This window comes from Mustelus asterias, unplaced genomic scaffold (assembly GCF_964213995.1).
Source record: "Mustelus asterias unplaced genomic scaffold, sMusAst1.hap1.1 HAP1_SCAFFOLD_360, whole genome shotgun sequence".
NCBI lineage: Eukaryota > Metazoa > Chordata > Chondrichthyes > Carcharhiniformes > Triakidae > Mustelus > Mustelus asterias.
Genome location: NW_027590319.1, coordinates 282,961 through 301,595, shown reverse-complemented (window position 1 = coordinate 301,595; position 18,635 = coordinate 282,961). Strand labels below are relative to the sequence as shown.

The window sequence follows — 18,635 nt, the reverse complement described above, 5'->3', positions numbered from 1 at the left end:
ACAAAAGACTTGTGCCATTAATTAAACAGGACAGATTCCAAACTCTTCAATAATAGTCGTCCTATAAAACCAGTTATTGCGATACATATTGGTCCAGCCGTTCAAATTCTGGTATCATTGCAATAAAGCAATATTAGCAACTTTTAGTTTATTTAACAAAGGAATACAATAGTGTCAGAATTAGCAGAGCCCTATTCAAACCTAGCACTGAGTCCTTCATCTACTCTTTCAAATACAAACAGCTTTATTGGCATGGCATCAGTTGAATACATTCTCTGAAAGAGTGTAACTGACACTCATTCATCTGTGGGGAAAAAAAGTTAGGCAGGAAATTAAATCTTTTAAATATAACTTTAATAAGAAATCCATTTATTATAAGTTGGCCATTAGCAATTCAAGATGTGATTTACTATTAATAGATGGAGCGAAGGTCTCAGTAAACCTAGTGAGGGAAACGGTGGGGTTTCGGGGGGTGGAATGTGGTTGCGGGCCAACTAATACCAACTCTTCAATAGTGTGGTGATGTGGGTGGAACATTCTTGCTCCTCCTGACTCCACATTCCAGTCAATGTTTTTAAGAAGTGTACCCGTTTCTCAGCAGCCACTGAAATCGTCATGGACCATACCTGCCACCTGCTCGTAACAGGGACTTAAAATACGTATTTGTCCTGTAATTAACACATTGAACAGGCCTAATGCCTGCTTTAGACAGCCTCCAGGGCCACCTGAATAAGCCCTGAAAATCTAACCATCACCTGGAATGCATGTGCAAAGCAACATGAGCTGTTACACTGCTAAATGTCATTGTTGTGCCTGTTTTACACTCAGAAAACATGTACAACAATGTTGAATTTTCCTTCAATTAATATGCAGACATTCAGAAGTTTAACTGCAATTATTTCATGTATTGAAAGATTCATTCAGAAAAAAAATCCCCTCGGCTCAGCCCTAAACCATAATGCAGGATGATCTCAGTGAGAGCATTAATATTGCTCTGCCATTATTAGAACTATCAGGGATGACCAGCCAGTAAATGGGTGACTACCCTGCCCTCTGCCAGTACTATCATTATATTGTTCCCACAAGTAGCCAGTTTGTACAAACTGCTTATACATATTTGATATGAGGTTAGTCCTCAGCTCCTGGTATAATGTTGCTGCCATTTCTTGATATGGTCCATTTTGAGTGGAATAGTAGTGCAGTGCCCGAACCACAAGGTAGTTCATGTTAATCCAAATGGGTCCACGCCAGTAAGGTGGGTCATATTCAGTGTTGCGTTTCAAATAGAGGGGGCTGGATTTTGAAAGTGAGCGCAGGCCATAAGGGGTCCAGAGTTTCTCGTCATCCCTCATATTGTTTAAGATATGTTGAAGTTTTGGAGAGTCAGGCTGAAGAATTTGAAGTAGGAATGGGAACAGACTGACATAGCCAAAAGCATTGACATATTGGAGTTTTGGTTGTTTCCGAACAGAACGGATAAGCCTAGCAGGTTGGACATGCTGTCGTGGCTGGCCAGGTGGTACATAAACTTTCTCTCGTTCAAGAATAATGGACTGACTATGATTCCCATAATCACTAAATGCCTTCAGATCCTCAGACCAGTGCAGTTCTTGAAGCAAAGAGTTGTCGCTTAGCTTTTCATACATGTCCTGGTAGTCCTGATGTGCCTCTCCAAGGATTTTTGCAATATCTGTCATGATCTTTGATGCCAATGTCATCCAACAACGTAGATCAACGTGACGTTCATCCTCAGAAGGGTGTGATGCCCGTGGGTAATCATCAAGGCCAGAGGTCAGAGTTTTTGGATTAAGGAACAGGTTTGTATCAGTGTCACGTCCTCTCCAACGATAGGTGGATGGTAGGGACCCAACTTGGGTTGAATTATACCAATCATACCAAGTCTTCAAACGTGGGAAGAGTCTCTTAAGATAAAACTTGTCCTCTTCACTCAAACTTCCATTTAAATCTTCAATCAGTTTTTGTATTGTGAGGAAGAGTGTAGGAGGGTTGGCATTTTCATTTCTTTGTACAATAAATTCTGCAGGCACCTTACTACGTGCCTCATTGTCTAAAATCTGCTCTCTCGGTATCCAACCTTCTACATTCATCATATCTAACCAGTGTCCAATCACCTCTTTACTAATAGATGGATTCCATTTACTGATCAGAAGTTGATGGAATCCTTCATCCCAGAGGAATCCTCGAGGGAAGAATGAACGGGATGGAACAGCAGTGTACAATGGGCCCTCCAGGTAAGGCAATGGGTACTCATTATACACAGACTGGACATATGACTGACCATAGAAATATCCCATTCCACCTATTGTATTGCTGAAAACAGCTTTAGCAAAGTTTATTTGCTGAGGGGGAAAACCTTTATCTGGCAATTTGAAAATAGCATTAAATTTTTCATCAAATGCTTGTTTCCACCTTTCCAGCTCATTGGTGAAGATCTGCCCAGTTAGATGATCAGGTCGATCAGTGAAGCTTTCAGACTCAAAGCGGACTTCAACCTCAAAGGGAACTTGCACAGTCACTTGATGAACCAAGAAGTTGTCTTGTGTGCTGTCTCCACCTTGTTTTGCAGGTGGCCTGTAGCTGTCCACCCCAATATAGTACCGTCTGGGAGCAGATGCTGTGTTGTACACAAAACGACCATTCAAACTATTTTTCACAATATCTGTCATCATCTCCAAACTTGGACAGTGTGCTTGCAGATAGTTGTAACTGTTACAAGAAAGATAAAAGAAAATAACAAGGTGAAAAGCAAGAAATAACTTCAGTTTGCAATGCTGTGGAATGTTCTGTAGCTTTGTTGGCCAGTTTTAGTCCAGCTGCGTGATGGTGCAAGGGCAATAGTTTAGCAACAGCATTGACAACAAGCATCGTTATTACACTGTGCTAGAAGGGTCAATGTTCCACACTGAAGGTAGAATTGTTGCATGATTTCTTTAGCATGTATTTTTGCACCAGACAGTGCCTTTTTCTAAATGGAGGTCGGTCACCAATGGAGTGCCCCAGGGATCTGTTCTGGGACCCTTGCTGTTTGTCATTTTCATAAATGACCTGGCTGAGGAAGTGGAGGGATGGGTTGGTAAGTTTGCTGACGACACGAAGGTTGGTGGGGTTGTGGATAGTCTGGAGGGATGTCAGAAGTTACAGAGGGACATAGATAGGATGCAAGACTGGGCGGAGAAGTGGCAGATGGACTTCAACCCAGATAAATGCGTCGTGGTCCATTTTGGCAGGTCAAATGGGATGAAGGAGTACAATATAAAGGGAAAGACTCTTAGTACTGCAGAGGATCAGAAGGACCTTTGGGTCTGGGTCCATAGGACTCTGAAATCGGCCCCGCAGGCGGAGGAGGTGGTTAAGAAGGCGTATGGTGTGCTGGCCTTTATCAATCGAGGGATTGAGTTTAGGAGTCTGGGGATAATGATGCAGCTATATAAGACCCTCGTCAGACCCCACTTGGAGGACTGTGCTCAGTTCTGGTCGCCTCACTATAGGAAGGATGTGGAAAAGATTGAAAGGGTGCAGAGGCGATTTACAAGGATGTTGCCTGGATTGAGTGGCATGCCTTATGAGGATAGGCTGAGGGAGCTCGGTTTTTTCTCCTTGGAGAGACGTAGGATGAGAGGAGACCTAATAGAGGTGTATAAGATGTTGAGAGGCATGGATCGGGTGGACTCTGAGAGGCTTTTTCCCAGGGTGGAAATGTCTGCTACGAGAGGACACAGGTTTCAGTTGCTGGGGGGTAGGTACAGGGGAGATGTTAGGGGTAAGTCTGTCACACAGAGGGTGGTGGGCGAGTGGAATTGGCTGCTGTCAGTGGTGGTGGAGGCAAACTCAATAGGGTCTTTTAAGAGACTCCTGGATGAGTACATGGAGCTTAATAGGATGGAGGGTTATAGGTAGGTCTAGAAGGTAGGGATGTGTTCGGCACAACTTGTGGGCCGAAGGGCCTGTTTGTGCAGTAGTTTTTCTATGTTTCTATAGTGTCTTTATCTCATTCACAAAGATGACCTGATTGGAGACAACAGTAGAAGAGAAAGTGAGAAAGGGAGGAAAGTGGGAGGTATGGGTGGGGGGGGGGGCGGGCTGAGGGGGGTGGGGGGGCAGGGTCGGGGGGTCGAGGGGTGGGGCCAGTGGAGGGGGGTGGTGGGGCCAGGGGCGGGGACCGAGGGGGGCATGGGGCGGAGAGTGTGGGATGGGTGGGCGAGGGGGGGTGGGGCTTGAGGCGGGGGGCCGGGGAAATGGGGCGGGGGGCCAGGGAATCAAAGAACAAAGAACAGTACAGCACAGGAAACAGGCCCTTCGGCCCTCCAAGCCTGTGCCGCTCCTTGGTCCAACTAGACCAATCGTTTGTATCCCTCCATTCCCAGGCTGCTCATGTGACTATCCAGGTAAGTCTTAAACGATATCAGCGTGCCTGCCTCCACCACCCTACCCGGCAGCACATTCCAGGCCCCCACCACCCTCTGTGTAAAAAACATCCCTCTGATATCTGAGTTATACTTCGCCCCTCTCACCTTGAGCCCGTGACCCCTCGTGATCGTCACCTCCGACCTGGGAAAAAGCTTCCCACTCTTCACCCTATCTATACCCTTCATAATCTTGTATACCTCTATTAGATCTCCCCTCATTCTCCGTCTTTCCAGGGAGAACAACCCCAGTTTACCCAATCTCTCCTCATAGCTAAGACCCTCCATACCAGGCAACATCCTGATAAACCTTCTCTGCACTCTCTCTAACGCCTCCACGTCCTTCTGGTAGTGCGGCGACCAGAACTGGACGCAGTACTCCAAATGTGGCCTAACCAGCGTTCTATACAGCTGCATCATCAGACTCCAGCTTTTATACTCCATACCCCGTCCTATAAAGGCAAGCATACCATATGCCTTCTTCACCACCTTCTCCACCTGTGTTGCCACCTTCAAGGATTTGTGGACTTGCACACCCAGGTCCCTCTGTGTTTCTATACTCCTGATGACTGCCATTTATTGTATAACTCCTCCCTACATTATTTCTTCCAAAATGCATCACTTCGCATTTATCCCGATTAAACTCCATCTGCCACCTCTCCGCCCAATTTTCCAGCCTATCTATATCCTGCTGTATTGCCCGACAATGCTCTTCGCTATCCGCAATTCCAGCCATCTTCGTGTCATCCGCAAACTTGCTGATTACACCAGTTACACCTTCTTCCAAATCATTTATATATATCACAAATAGCAGAGGCCCCCAGTACAGAGCCCTGCGGAACACCACTGATCACAGACCTCCAGCCGGAAAAAGACCCTTCGACCACTACCCTCTGTCTCCTATGGCCAAGCCAGTTCTCCACCCATCTAGCCACTTCTCCTTGTATCCCATGAGCCTTAACCTTCTGAACCAACCTGCCATGTGGGACTTTGTCAAATGCCTTACTGAAATCCATATAGACGACATCCACGGTCCTTCCTTCATCAACCGTTATTGTCACTTCCTCAAAAAACTCCACCAAATTTGTAAGGCACGACCTCCCTCTTACAAAACCACGCTGTCTGTCACTAATGGGATTGTTCCGTTCTAAATGCACATACATCCTGTCTCTAAGAATCCTCTCCAACAACTTCCCTCCCACGGACGTCAAGCTCACCGGCCTATAATTTCCTGGGTTATCCCTGCTACCCTTCTTAAACAACGGGACCACATTCGCTATTCTCCAATCCTCAGGGACCTCACCCGTGTCCAAAGAAGCGACAAAGATTTCCGTCAGAGGCCCAGCAATTTCATCTCTCGTCTCCCTGAGCAGTCGAGGATAGATGCCTTCAGGCCCTGGGGCTTTGTCAGTTTTAATGTTCCCTAAAAAACCTAACACTTCCTCTCTTGTAATGGAGATTTTCTCTAATGGGTCAACACCTCCCTCCGAGACACTCCCGGTTAACTCGCCCCTCTCCTTCGTGAATACCGATGCAAAGTATTAGAACATAGAAAGCCACAGCACAAACAGGCCCTTCGGCCCACAAGTTGCGCCGATCACATCCCCACCTCTAGGCCTATCTATAGCCCTCAATCCCATTAAATCCCATGTACTCATCCAGAAGTCTCTTAAAAGACCCCAACGAGTTTGCCTCCACCACCACCGACGTCAGCCGATTCCACTCACCCACCACCCTCTGAGTGAAAAACTTACCCCTGACATCCCCCCTGTACCTACCCCCCAGCACCTTAAACCTGTGTCCTCTCGTAGCAACCATTTCAGCCCTTGGAAATAGCCTCTGAGAGTCCACCCTATCCAGACCCCTCAACATCTTGTAAACCTCTATCAGGTCACCTCTCATCCTTCGTCTCTCCAGGGAGAAGAGACCAAGCTCCCTCAACCTATCCTCATAAGGCATGCCCCCCAATCCAGGCAACATCCTTGTAAATCTCCTCTGCACCCTTTCAATGGCTTCAACATCTTTCCTGTAATGAGGTGACCAGAACTGCGCGCAGTACTCCAAGTGGGGTCTAACCAGGGTCCTATAAAGCTGCAGCATTATCTCCCGACTCCTAAACTCAATCCCTCGATTAATGAAGGCTAGTACGCCATACGCCTTCTTGACCGCATCCTCCACCTGCGAGGCCGATTTAAGAGTCCTATGGACCCGGACCCCAAGGTCCTTCTGATCCTCTACACTGCTAAGAATGGTACCCTTCATTTTATACTGCTGCTCCATCCCATTGGATCTGCCAAAATGGATCACCACACACTTATCCGGGTTGAAGTCCATCTGCCACTTCTCCGCCCAGTCTTGCATTCTATCTATGTCTCGCTGCAACTTCTGACATCCCTCCAAACTATCCACAACACCACCTACCTTGGTGTCGTCAGCAAACTTACCAACCCATCCCTCCACTTCCTCATCCAGGTCATTTATGAAAATGACAAACAGCAAGGGTCCCAGAACAGATCCCTGGGGCACTCCACTGGTCACTGACCTCCATGCAGAGAAAGACCCCTCCACAGCCACTCTCTGCCTTCTGCAGGCAAGCCAGTTCTGGATCCACAAGGCAACAGCCCCTTGGATCCCATGCCCTCTCACTTTCTCAAGAAGTCTTGCATGGGGGACCTTATCGAACGCTTTGCTGAAGTCCATATAGACCACATCCACCGCTCTTCCTTCGTCAATGTGCTTGGTCACATTTTCAAAGAACTCAACCAGGCTCGTAAGGCACGACCTGCCCCTGACAAAGCCGTGCTGACTACTTTTGATCATACTAAACTTCTCTAGATGATCATAAATCCTGTCTCTCAGGATCCTCTCCATCAACTTACCAACCACTGAGGTTAGACTCACCGGTCGGTAATTTCCCGGGCTGTCCCTGTTCCCTTTCTTGAATATAGGGACCACATCCGCAATCCTCCAATCCTCCGGAACCTCTCCCGTCTCCATCGACGATGCAAAGATCATCGCCAAAGGCTCTGCAATCTCCTCCCTCGCCTCCCACAGTAACCTGGGGTACATCCCATCCGGTCCCGGCGACTTACCAACCTTGATGCCATTCAATAGTTCCAACACATCCTCTTTCTTTATGTCCACATGCTCGATCCTTTCTGTCCTCCGCAATCCAGCAGTACAACCACCCAGATCCCTTTCCACCGTGAATACCGAGGTAAAGTATTCATTAAGCAGCTCCGCCATTTCTAACGGTTCCGCACAAACTTTTCCCCCTTCACCTTTTAAGGGTCCTATGCCTTCACATCTCATCCTTTTACTCTTGACATATTTGTAGAAAGCCTTGGGATTCTCCTTAATCTTACCCGCCAAGGTCTTCTCATGACCCCTTCTCGCTCTCCTAATTTCCTTCTTAAGCTCCTTCCTACATCGCGTATACTCCTCTAAATCCTTAACACCTCCTAGCTCTCTGAACCTTCTGTACGCCTCTCTTTTCTTATTCACCAGGTTCATCACAACCTTCGTGCACCACGGTTCCCGTACCCTACCAACACCCCCCTGTCTCATCGGAACGTTGTCATGCAGAGCTCCAGACAAACATTCCTTGAAAATCCTCCACTTTCCTTCGGTACTTTTCCCCAAGAATGCCTCCTTCCAATTTACCCGTCTAATTTCCTCCCTGATGACACTGTATTTCCCTTTACTCCAGAGAAACACTTTCCTAGCCTGCCTGACCCTATCTCTTTCCAATGCTATCGTGAAGGAGATAGAATTATGATCGCTATCCCCAAGATGCTCACCCACCGAGAGATCCTCCACCTGTCCAGGTTCATTAGCCAGCACCAGATCAAGAACAGCCTCTCCTCTAGTAGGCTTATCCACATACTGTGTCAGGAAACTCTCCTGGACACACCTAACAAACTCATCTCCATCCAAACCCCTAGCCCTAGGGATATTCCAATCTATGTTTGGGAAATTAAAATCTCCCATCACGACAACTCTGTTATTCCTACATCTCTCCAGGATCTGTTTCCCCATCTGCTCCTCAACATCTCTGTTACTATTGGGCGGCCTATAGAAAACACCCAGCAAAGTTACCGACCCCTTCCTGTTCCTAACCTCCACCCACAGAGATTCCGTAGTCAGTCCCTCCACGGCGTCCACCTTCTCTACAGCCGTGACACTATCCCTGATCAACAGTGCCACTCCCCCCCCTCTCTTGCCTCCCTCCCTGTCCTTCCTGAAACATCTAAAACCCGGCACCTGAAGCACCCAGTCCTGTCCCTGAGACATCCAAGTCTCCGTAATGGCCACCACATCACAATTCGAAGCAGCAATCCACGCTCCAAGCTCATCCACTTTATTCACTACACTCCTGGCATTAAAATAGACACATCTCAGACCTTCAGCCTGAGCACTTCCCTTCTCCCTCACTCGTCTAACCTCCCTCTTACCCTGTCTACATTCCTTATCTATTTGCGAGCTAACCTCCTCGCTCTCAGTCCCCTCATTTCGATTCCCTCCCCCCAACCTTTCTAGTTTAAAGTCTCACCAGTAGCCTTAGCCAACCTTCCCGCCAGGATCTCCCCTATTCCCTTGGGTTCTAAGCATAATTCCCCTCCTTTGTCCCTGAGAGGTCCGATTTTCTCCCTGACAACTCTTTTGTTCCTAACGTATGAATAGAATGCCTGAGGATTCTCCTTAATCCTGCCTGCCAAGAACATCTCGTGACCTCTTTTTGCCCTTCTAACTCCCCGTTTGAGTTCTTTCCTACTCTCTCTGTATTCCTCCAGAGCTCCATCTGTTTTCAGTTGCCTGGACTTAACGTACGCCTCCCTTTTCATTTTAATCAGATCCTCAATTTCCCTGGTTATCCTCGGCTCTCAGGGGCGAGGGGGGTGGGTGCGGGGGGTGGGGCGCAGGGGGCAGGGACGGGGGGCAGGAGGGCACATACAGCAAGGCAATATGGGTAGAGCTCAGGAATAGGAAAGGTGCAGTCACAATGTTGGGGGTTTACTGCAGGCCACCCAGCAGCCAGCGGGATAATTGATTTTAGAGTCCATTGTTAAAGATGAGAATAGGAAGATAGTGCAGCTCAACACGTGGCTAAACAGCTGGTGTAGGAGGAAAGGTGTCAGATATCTGGACCATTGGGGTCTCTTCTGGGACAGGTGGGACCTGTACAAGAAGGACGGGCTGCATCTAAACTGGAAGGGCATAAATATTCTGGCTGGGGGTTTGCTCGTGTCAAACGGGAGGATTTAAACTAGTTTGGCCGGGGGGTGGGAACCAAAGCAAAGGTGAATTAACTGAAGGGGAACCAGAGAGTAGGGCCAGTAAGACTCAGAGAAACAGCAGTCAGGGTGGGATTGCTCATCAGAGAGGGTCTGGTGGACTGAAGTGCATTTGTTTCAATGTGAGAAGTGTAACAGGTAAGGCAGATGAACTTAGAGCTTGGATTAGTACGAGGAACTACGATGTTGTTGCCATTACAGACTTGGTTAAGGGAAGGACAGGATTGGCAGCTTAACACTCCCAGAAATCCTGAGGGGGGAGGGAGAGGAGCCAGAGGTAGTGGTACATATTGGTACCGCTGATGTGGGAAGGAAGGGGGAAGGGGTCATGAAAAGAGAGTATAGGGAATTGGGGAGACAGCTGAGAAGGAGGAAAGCAAAGGTAGTAATCTCAGACTTGCTGCCTGTGCCACGGGAGGGTGAGAGCAGGAATGGAGTGAGGTGGAGGATGAATGTGTGGCTGAGGGAGTGGTGCAGGGGGCAGGGATTCAGGTTCCTGGACCATTGGAACCTCTTTAGGGGCAGGTGTGACCTGTACACAAAAAACGGGTGGCACTTGAATCCCAGGGGGACCAATATCCTGGCAGGAAGGTTGGCTAAGGCTACTGGGGAGAGTTTAAACTAGATAGGTTGGGGGGAGGGGATCGAGACGAGGTGACTGGGAGCGAGGGAGTTAGCTCGCAAACAGAGAAGCGTTATAGACAGTGCAGGAGGGAGGATGGACGGGGAATAGAGAATGGGAGAGCTCAGATCAAAGGATTGAGATGTGTTTACTTCAATGCCAGGAGTATGGTGAATAAAGGGGATGAGCTCAGAGCGTGGATCGATGCCTGGAAGTGTGATGTGGTGGCCATTACGGAGACTTGGATGTCTCAGGGACAGGACTGGATACTCCAGGTGCCGGGATTCAGATGTTTCAGGAAGGACAGGGAGGGAGGCAAGAGAGGGGGTGGAGTGGCACTGCTGATCAGGGATAGTGTCACAGCTGTAGAGAAGGTGTATGCTGTGGAGGGATTGTCTACAGAGTCTCTGTGGGTGGAAGTTCAGAGTGGGAAGGGGTCGATCACTTTGCTGGGAGTTTTCTATGGGCCGCCCAATAGTAACAGGGAGGTGGAGGAGCAGATAGGGAAACAGATCCTGGAGAGTTGAAATAATAGCAGAGCTGTTGTGATGGGAGACTTTAATTTCCCAAACATAGATTGGAATATCCTTAGGGTAAGGGGATTGGATGGGGAGGAGTTTGTTAGGTGTGTTCAGGAGGGTTTCCTGACACAGCATGTGGACAAGCCGACAAGAGGAGAGGCTGTACTTGATCTGATACTGACCAATGAGCCTGGACAGGTGTCAGATCTCTCAGTGGGAGAGCATCTTGGGGATAGCGATCATAACTCTATCTCCTTTATGCTTGCATTGGAAAAAGGGAGGATCAGGCAAGCTAGGAAAGCGTTTATATGGAGTAAGGGTAAATATGAAGACATAAGGCAGCAAATTAGAGGAGTAAATTGGAAGGCAGTATTCTCGGGGAAATGTACTGAAGAGAGGTGGCAGTTTTTCAAGGAACGTCTGTCGAGAGTTCTACAGGACAACGTTCCGAGCAGATAGGGTGGAGTTGGTAGGTTAAAGGAACCGTGGTGCACGAAAGCTGTGAGGGACCTAGTCGAGAGGAAAAGGAAAGCGTACAAAAGGTTCAGAGAGCTTGGCGAAGATAGGGATCTAGATGAGTATACGGCTTGTAGAAAGGGACTAAAGAAGGAAATTAGGAGAGCCAGAAGGGGTCACGAGAAGGCCTTAGCAAGTAGAATTAAGGAAATACCCTAAGGCACTCTATAAATATGTGAAGACAAAAAGGATGAGACGTGAAGGAATAGGGCCTATAAAAGGTGAAGGCGGGAAAATCTGTATGGAACCAGTAGAGATGGCAGAGGTGCTGAATGAGTATTTTGCCTCGGTTTTTACAGAGGAGAAGGACCTGGGTGGATGTACTGCGGGCTTGCGGTGGACTGAAAAGATTGAGTATGTGGACTTTAAGAAAGAGGTTGTGCTGGAATCTTTGAATGGCATCAAGATAGATAAGTCGCCGGGTCCGGATGGGATGTACCCCAGGTTACTGTGGGAGGCGAGGGAAGAGATTGCAGAGCCTCTGGCGATGATCTTTGTGTCGTCGATGGAGGCGGGAGAGGTGCCGGAGGATTGGAGGAATGCGGATGTGGTTCCTATTTTCAAGAAGGGGAATAGGGATAGCCCAGGTAATTACCGACTGGTGAATCTAAGCTCAGTGGTTGGTAAACTGATGGAGAAGATCCTGAGAGACAGGATTTATGAGCATTTAGAGAGGTTTAGTATGCTCAAGAATACTCAGCATGGCTTTGTCAAAGGCAGATCGTGCCTTACGAGCCTGGTGGAGTTCTTCGAAAATGTGACTAAACACATTGATGAAGGGAAAGCGGTAGATGTGGTTTATATGGATTTTAGCAAGGCTTCGATAAGGTCCCCCATGCAAGGCTTCTAGAAAAAGTGAGAAGGCATGGGATCCAAGGGGCTGCTGCACTGTGGATGCAGAACTGGCTTGCCCAAAGGAGGCAGAGAGTGTATGTAGATGGGTCTTTTTCTAAATGGAGGTCGGTCACCAGTGGTGTGCCCCAGGGATCTGTTCTGGGACCCTTGCTGTTTGTCATTTTCATAAATGACCTGGATGAGGAAGTGGAGGGATGTGTTGGTAAGTTTGCCGACGACACGAAGGTTGGTGGGGTTGTGGATAGTCTGGAGGGATGTCAGAAGTTACAGAGGGACATAGATAGGATGCAAGACTGGGCGGAGAAGTGGCAGATGGACTTCAACCCAGATAAATGCGTGGTGGTCCATTTTGGCAGGTCAAATGGGATGAAGGAGTACAGTATAAAGGGAAAGACTCTTAGTACTGTAGAGGGGCTGAGGGGAGACTTAATAGAGGTTTATAAAATGATGAAGGGGATAGATAGAGTGAACGTTCAAAGACTATTTCCTCGGGTGGATGGAGCTATTACAAGGGGGCATAACTATAGGGTTCGTGGTGGGAGATACAGGAAGGATATCAGAGGTAGGTTCTTTACGCAGAGAGTGGTTGGGGTGTGGAATGGACTGCCTGCAGTGATAGTGGAGTCAGACACTTTAGGAACACTTAAGCGGTGATTGGATAGGCACATGGAGCACACCAGGATGATAGGGAGTGGGATAGCTTGATCTTGGTTTCAGATAAAGCTCGGCACAACATCGTGAGCCGAAGGGCCTGTTCTGTGCTGTACTGTTCTATGTTCTAACTGCCCTACCTTCATCAACACACTTAGTTACCTCCTCAATAAAATCCTATCAAATTTGTGAGGCACGACTTGCCCTTCACGAATCCGTGCTGACTATCCCGGATTAATCCGCATCTTTCTAAATGGTCGTAAATCCCATCCCTAAGGACCTTTTCCATCAATTTACCAACCACCGAAGTAAGACTAACCGGTCTATAATTACCAGGGTCATTTCTATTCCCTTTCTTAAACAGAGGAACAACATTCGCCACTCTCCAGTCCTCTGGCACCATCCCCGTGGACAGCGAGGACCCAAAGATCAAAGCCAAAGGCTTTGCAATCTCAGAGAGTGTGAGAGGAGGACACTGGGACAGACAGACAGCACCTAGAGGAGAGTGTGAGAGGGGGAGACTGGGACAAACAGCACCTCGAGGAGAGTGTGAGAGGAGGACACTGGGACAAACAGCACCGAGAGGAGAGTGTGAGAGGGGGACACTGGGACAGACAGACAGCACCTAGAGGAGAGTGTGAGAGGAGGACACTGGGACAGACAGACAGCACCGAGAGGAGAGTGTGAGAGGAGGACACTGGGACAGAGAGTCAGCACCTAGAGGAGAGTGTGAGAGGGGGACACTGGGACAGACAGACAGCACCGAGAGGAGAGTGTGGGAGGAGGACACTGGGACAGACAGTCAGCACCGAGAGGAGAGTGAGAGAGGAGGACACTGGGACAGACAGACAGCACCTAGAGGAGAGTGTGAGAGGGGGAGACTGGGACAAACAGCACCTCGAGGAGAGTGTGAGAGGAGGACACTGGGACAAACAGCACCGAGAGGAGAGTGTGAGAGGGGGACACTGGGACAGACAGACAGCACCTAGAGGAGAGTGTGAGAGGAGGACACTGGGACAGACAGACAGCACCGAGAGGAGAGTGTGAGAGGAGGACACTGGGACAGAGAGTCAGCACCTAGAGGAGAGTGTGAGAGGGGGACACTGGGACAGACAGACAGCACCGAGAGGAGAGTGTGGGAGGAGGACACTGGGACAGTCAGCACCGAGAGGAGAGTGAGAGAGGAGGACACTGGGACAGACAGACAGCACCTAGAGGAGAGTGTGAGAGGGGGAGACTGGGACAAACAGCACCTCGAGGAGAGTGTGAGAGGAGGACACTGGGACAAACAGCACCGAGAGGAGAGTGTGAGAGGGGGACACTGGGACAGACAGACAGCACCTAGAGGAGAGTGTGAGAGGAGGACACTGGGACAGACAGACAGCACCTAGAGGAGAGTGTGAGAGGGGGACACTGGGACAGACAGACAGCACCTAGAGGAGAGTGTGAGAGGGGGACACTGGGACAGACAGACAGCACCGAGAGGAGAGTGTGGGAGGAGGACACTGGGACAGACAGTCAGCACCGAGAGGAGAGTGAGAGAGGAGGACACTGGGACAGACAGACAGCACCTAGAGGAGAGTGTGAGAGGGGGAGACTGGGACAAACAGCACCTCGAGGAGAGTGTGAGAGGAGGACACTGGGACAAACAGCACCGAGAGGAGAGTGTGAGAGGGGGACACTGGGACAGACAGACAGCACCTAGAGGAGAGTGTGAGAGGAGGACACTGGGACAGACAGACAGCACCGAGAGGAGAGTGTGAGAGGAGGACACTGGGACAGACAGACAGCACTAGAGGAGAGTGTGAGAGGGGGACACTGGGACAGACAGACAGCACCGAGAGGAGAGTGTGGGAGGAGGACACTGGGACAGAGAGTCAGCACCTAGAGGAGAGTGTGAGAGGGGGACACTGGGACAGACAGACAGCACCTAGAGGAGAGTGTGAGAGGGGGACACTGGGACAGACAGACAGCACCGAGAGGAGAGTGTGGGAGGAGGACACTGGGACAGACAGACAGCACCTAGAGGAGAGGGTGAGAGGAGGACACGGGGACAGAGAGTCAGCACCTAGAGGAGAGTGTGAGAGGGGGACACTGGGACACTGGGACAGACAACACCGAGAGGAGAGTGTGAGAGGAGGACACTGGGACAGACAGTCAGCACCTAGAGGAGAGGGTGAGAGGAGGACACTGGGACAGACAGTCAGCACCTAGAGGAGAGTGGGAGAGGAGGACACTGGGACAGTCAGTCAGCACCTCGAGGAGAGTGAGAGAGGGGGACACTGGGACAGACAGACAGCACCTAGAGGAGAGTGTGAGAGGAGGACACTGGGACAGACAGTCTGCACCGAGAGGAGAGTGGGAGAGGAGGACACAGGGACAGACAGCACCTAGAGGAGAGTGTGAGAGGAGGACACTGGGACAGACAGACAGCACCTAGAGGAGAGGGTGAGAAGAGGACACTGGGACAGACAGACAGCACCTAGAGGAGAGTGAGAGAGGAGGACACTGGGACAGACAGACAGCACCGAGAGGAGAGTGTGAGAGGGGGACACTGGGACAGACAGACAGCACCTAGAGGAGAGTGAGAGAGGAGGACACTGGGACAGACAGACAGCACCGAGAGGAGAGTGTGAGAGGAGGACACTGGGACAGACAGACAGCACCTAGAGGAGAGTGTGGGAGGAGGACACTGGGACAGACAGACAGCACCTAGAGGAGAGTGAGAGAGGAGGACACTGGGACAGACAGACAGCACCGAGAGGAGAGTGTGAGAGGAGGACACTGGGACAGACAGACAGCACCTAGAGGAGAGAGTGAGAGGAGGACACTGGGACAGACAGACAGCACTAGAGGAGAGTGAGAGAGGAGGACAGTGGGACAGACAGACAGCACCGAGAGGAGAGTGAGAGAGGAGGACACTGGGACAGACAGACAGCACCGAGAGGACAGTGTGAGAGGGGGACACTGGGACAGACAGCACCGAGAGGAGAGTGAGAGGAGGACACTGGGACAGACAGACAGCACCGAGAGGAGAGTGTGAGAGGAGGACACTGGGACAGAGAGTCGGCACCGAGAGGAGAGTGTGGGAGGAGGACACTGGGACAGACAGTCTGCACCGAGAGGAGAGTGTGAGAGGAGGACACTGGGACAGACAGACAGCACCTAGAGGAGAGTGAGAGAGGGGGACACTGGGACAGACAGACAGCACCTAGAGGAGAGGGTGAGAGGAGGACACTGGGACAGACAGTCAGCACCTAGAGGAGAGTGTGGGAGGAGGGCACTGGGACAGACAGACAGCACCGAGAGGAGAGTGAGAGAGGGGGACACTGGGACAGACAGACAGCACCTAGAGGAGAGGGTGAGAGGAGGACACTGGGGCAGACAGTCAGCACCTAGAGGAGAGTGTGGGAGGAGGACACTGGGACAGACAGTCAGCACCGAGAGGAGAGGGTGAGAAGAGGACACTGGGACAGACAGTCAGCACCTCGAGGAGAGGGTGAGAGGAGGACACTGGGACAGACAGTCAGCACCGAGAGGAGAGTGTGAGAGGGGGACACTGGGACAGACAGTCAGCACCGAGAGGAGAGGGTGAGAGGAGGACACTGGGACAGACAGTCAGCACCGAGAGGAGAGGGTGAGAGGAGGACACTGGGACAGACAGTCAGCACCGAGAGGAGAGGGTGAGAGGAGGACACTGGGACAGACAGTCAGCACCGAGAGGAGAGTGAGAGAGGAGGACTCTGGGACAGACAGTCAGCACCTAGAGGAGAGTGAGAGAGGAGGACACTGGGACAGAGAGTCGGCACCGAGAGGAGAGTGTGGGAGGAGGACACTGGGACAGACAGTCAGCACCTAGAGGAGAGTGTGAGAGGAGGACACTGGGACAGACAGTCAGCACCGAGAGGAGAGGGTGAGAGGAGGACACTGGGACAGACAGTCAGCACCTGGAGGAGAGTGAGAGAGGAGGACACTGGGACAGACAGCACCTAGAGGAGAGTGTGAGAGGGGGACACTGGGACAGACAGCACCGAGAGGAGAGTGTGGGAGGAGGACACTGGGACAGACAGTCAGCACCTAGAGGAGAGTGTGGGAGGAGGACACTGGGACAGACAGTCAGCACCGAGAGGAGAGGGTGAGAGGAGGACACTGGGACAGACAGACAGCACCGAGAGGAGAGTGTGAGAGGGGGACACTGGGACAGACAGCACCGAGAGGAGAGAGTGAGAGGAGGACACTGGGACAGACAGACAGCACCGAGAGGAGAGGGTGAGAGGAGGACACTGGGACAGACAGACAGCACCGAGAGGAGAGTGTGAGAGGGGGACACTGGGAAAGACAGCACCGAGAGGAGAGAGTGAGATGAGGACACTGGGACAGACAGACAGCACCGAGAGGAGAGTGTGAGAGGGGGACACTGGGACAGACAGCACCGAGAGGAGAGTGAGAAGGAGGACACTGGGACAGACAGACAGCACCGAGAGGAGAGGGTGAGAGGAGGACACTGGGACAGACAGACAGCACCGAGAGGAGAGGGTGAGAGGAGGACACTGGGACAGACAGACAGCACCGAGAGGAGAGAGTGAGAGGAGGACACTGGGACAGACAGACAGCACTAGAGGAGAGGGTGAGAGGAGGACACTGGGACAGAGAGTCGGCACCGAGAGGAGAGTGTGAGAGGAGGACACTGGGACAGACAGTCAGCACCTAGAGGAGAGTGAGAGGAGGACACTGGGACAGACAGTCAGCACCGAGAGGAGAGTGTGAGAGGAGGACACTGGGACAGACAGACAGCACCGAGAGGAGAGTGTGAGAGGAGGACACTGGGACAGACAGACAGCACCGAGAGGAGAGTGTGAGAGGAGGACACTGGGACAGACAGTCAGCACCGAGAGGAGAGTGTGAGAGGAGGACACTGGGACAGACAGTCAGCACCGAGAGGAGAGTGTGAGAGGAGGACTCTGGGACAGTCAGTGACACCTGGAGGAGAGGGTGAGAGAAGGACTCTGGGACAGACAGTCAGCACCTCGAGGAGAGTCTGAAAGGAGGACACTGGGACAGAGAGTCAGCACCCAGAGGAGAGTGAGAGAGGAGGACACTGGGACAGACAGACAGCACCGAGACGAGAGTGAGAGAGGAGGAGACTGGGACAGACAGACAGCACCGAGCGGAGAGTGAGAGAGGAGGACACTGGGACCGAGAGTCAGCACCTAGAGGAGAGTGAGAGAGGAGGACACTGGGACACTGGGACAGACCGTCTGCACCTCGAGGAGAGTGTGAGAGGAGGACACTGGGACAGTCAGTGACACCTGGAGGAGCGTGTGAGAGGAGGACACTGGGACGGACAGACAGCACCGAGAGGAGAGTGTGAGAGGAGGACACTGGGACAGACAGACAGCACCGAGAGGAGAGGGTGAGAGGAGGACACTGGGACAGACAGTCAGCACCTAGAGGAGAGTGAGAGAGGAGGACACTGGGACAGACAGTCAGAACCGAGAGGAGAGGGTGAGAGGAGGACACTGGGACAGACAGACAGCACCGAGAGGAGAGTGAGAGAGGAGGACACTGGGACAGACAGTCAGCACCTAGAGGAGAGTGAGAGAGGAGGACACTGGGACAGACAGACAGCACCGAGAGGAGAGTGTGAGAGGAGGACACAGGGACAGACAGTCAGCACCGAGAGGAGAGTGTGAGAGGAGCACACTGGGACAGACAGACAGCACCGAGAGGAGAGGGTGAGAGGAGGACACTG

General features: G+C 51.1%; 1 protein-coding gene across 1 annotated transcript in view; it reads right to left on the bottom strand.

Moving 5' to 3' along the window:
* Positions 1-337: 337 nt before the first annotated feature.
* Positions 338-18,635, bottom strand: part of mogs (mannosyl-oligosaccharide glucosidase) — a 69,398-nt gene continuing 51,100 nt past the window's right edge. Inside the window, exon 3 of the mRNA XM_078204520.1 lies at positions 338-2,727. Coding sequence (XP_078060646.1) covers positions 984-2,727 — 1,744 coding nt within the window. The 3' untranslated portion in view covers positions 338-983. The remainder of the gene's footprint in view (positions 2,728-18,635) is intronic.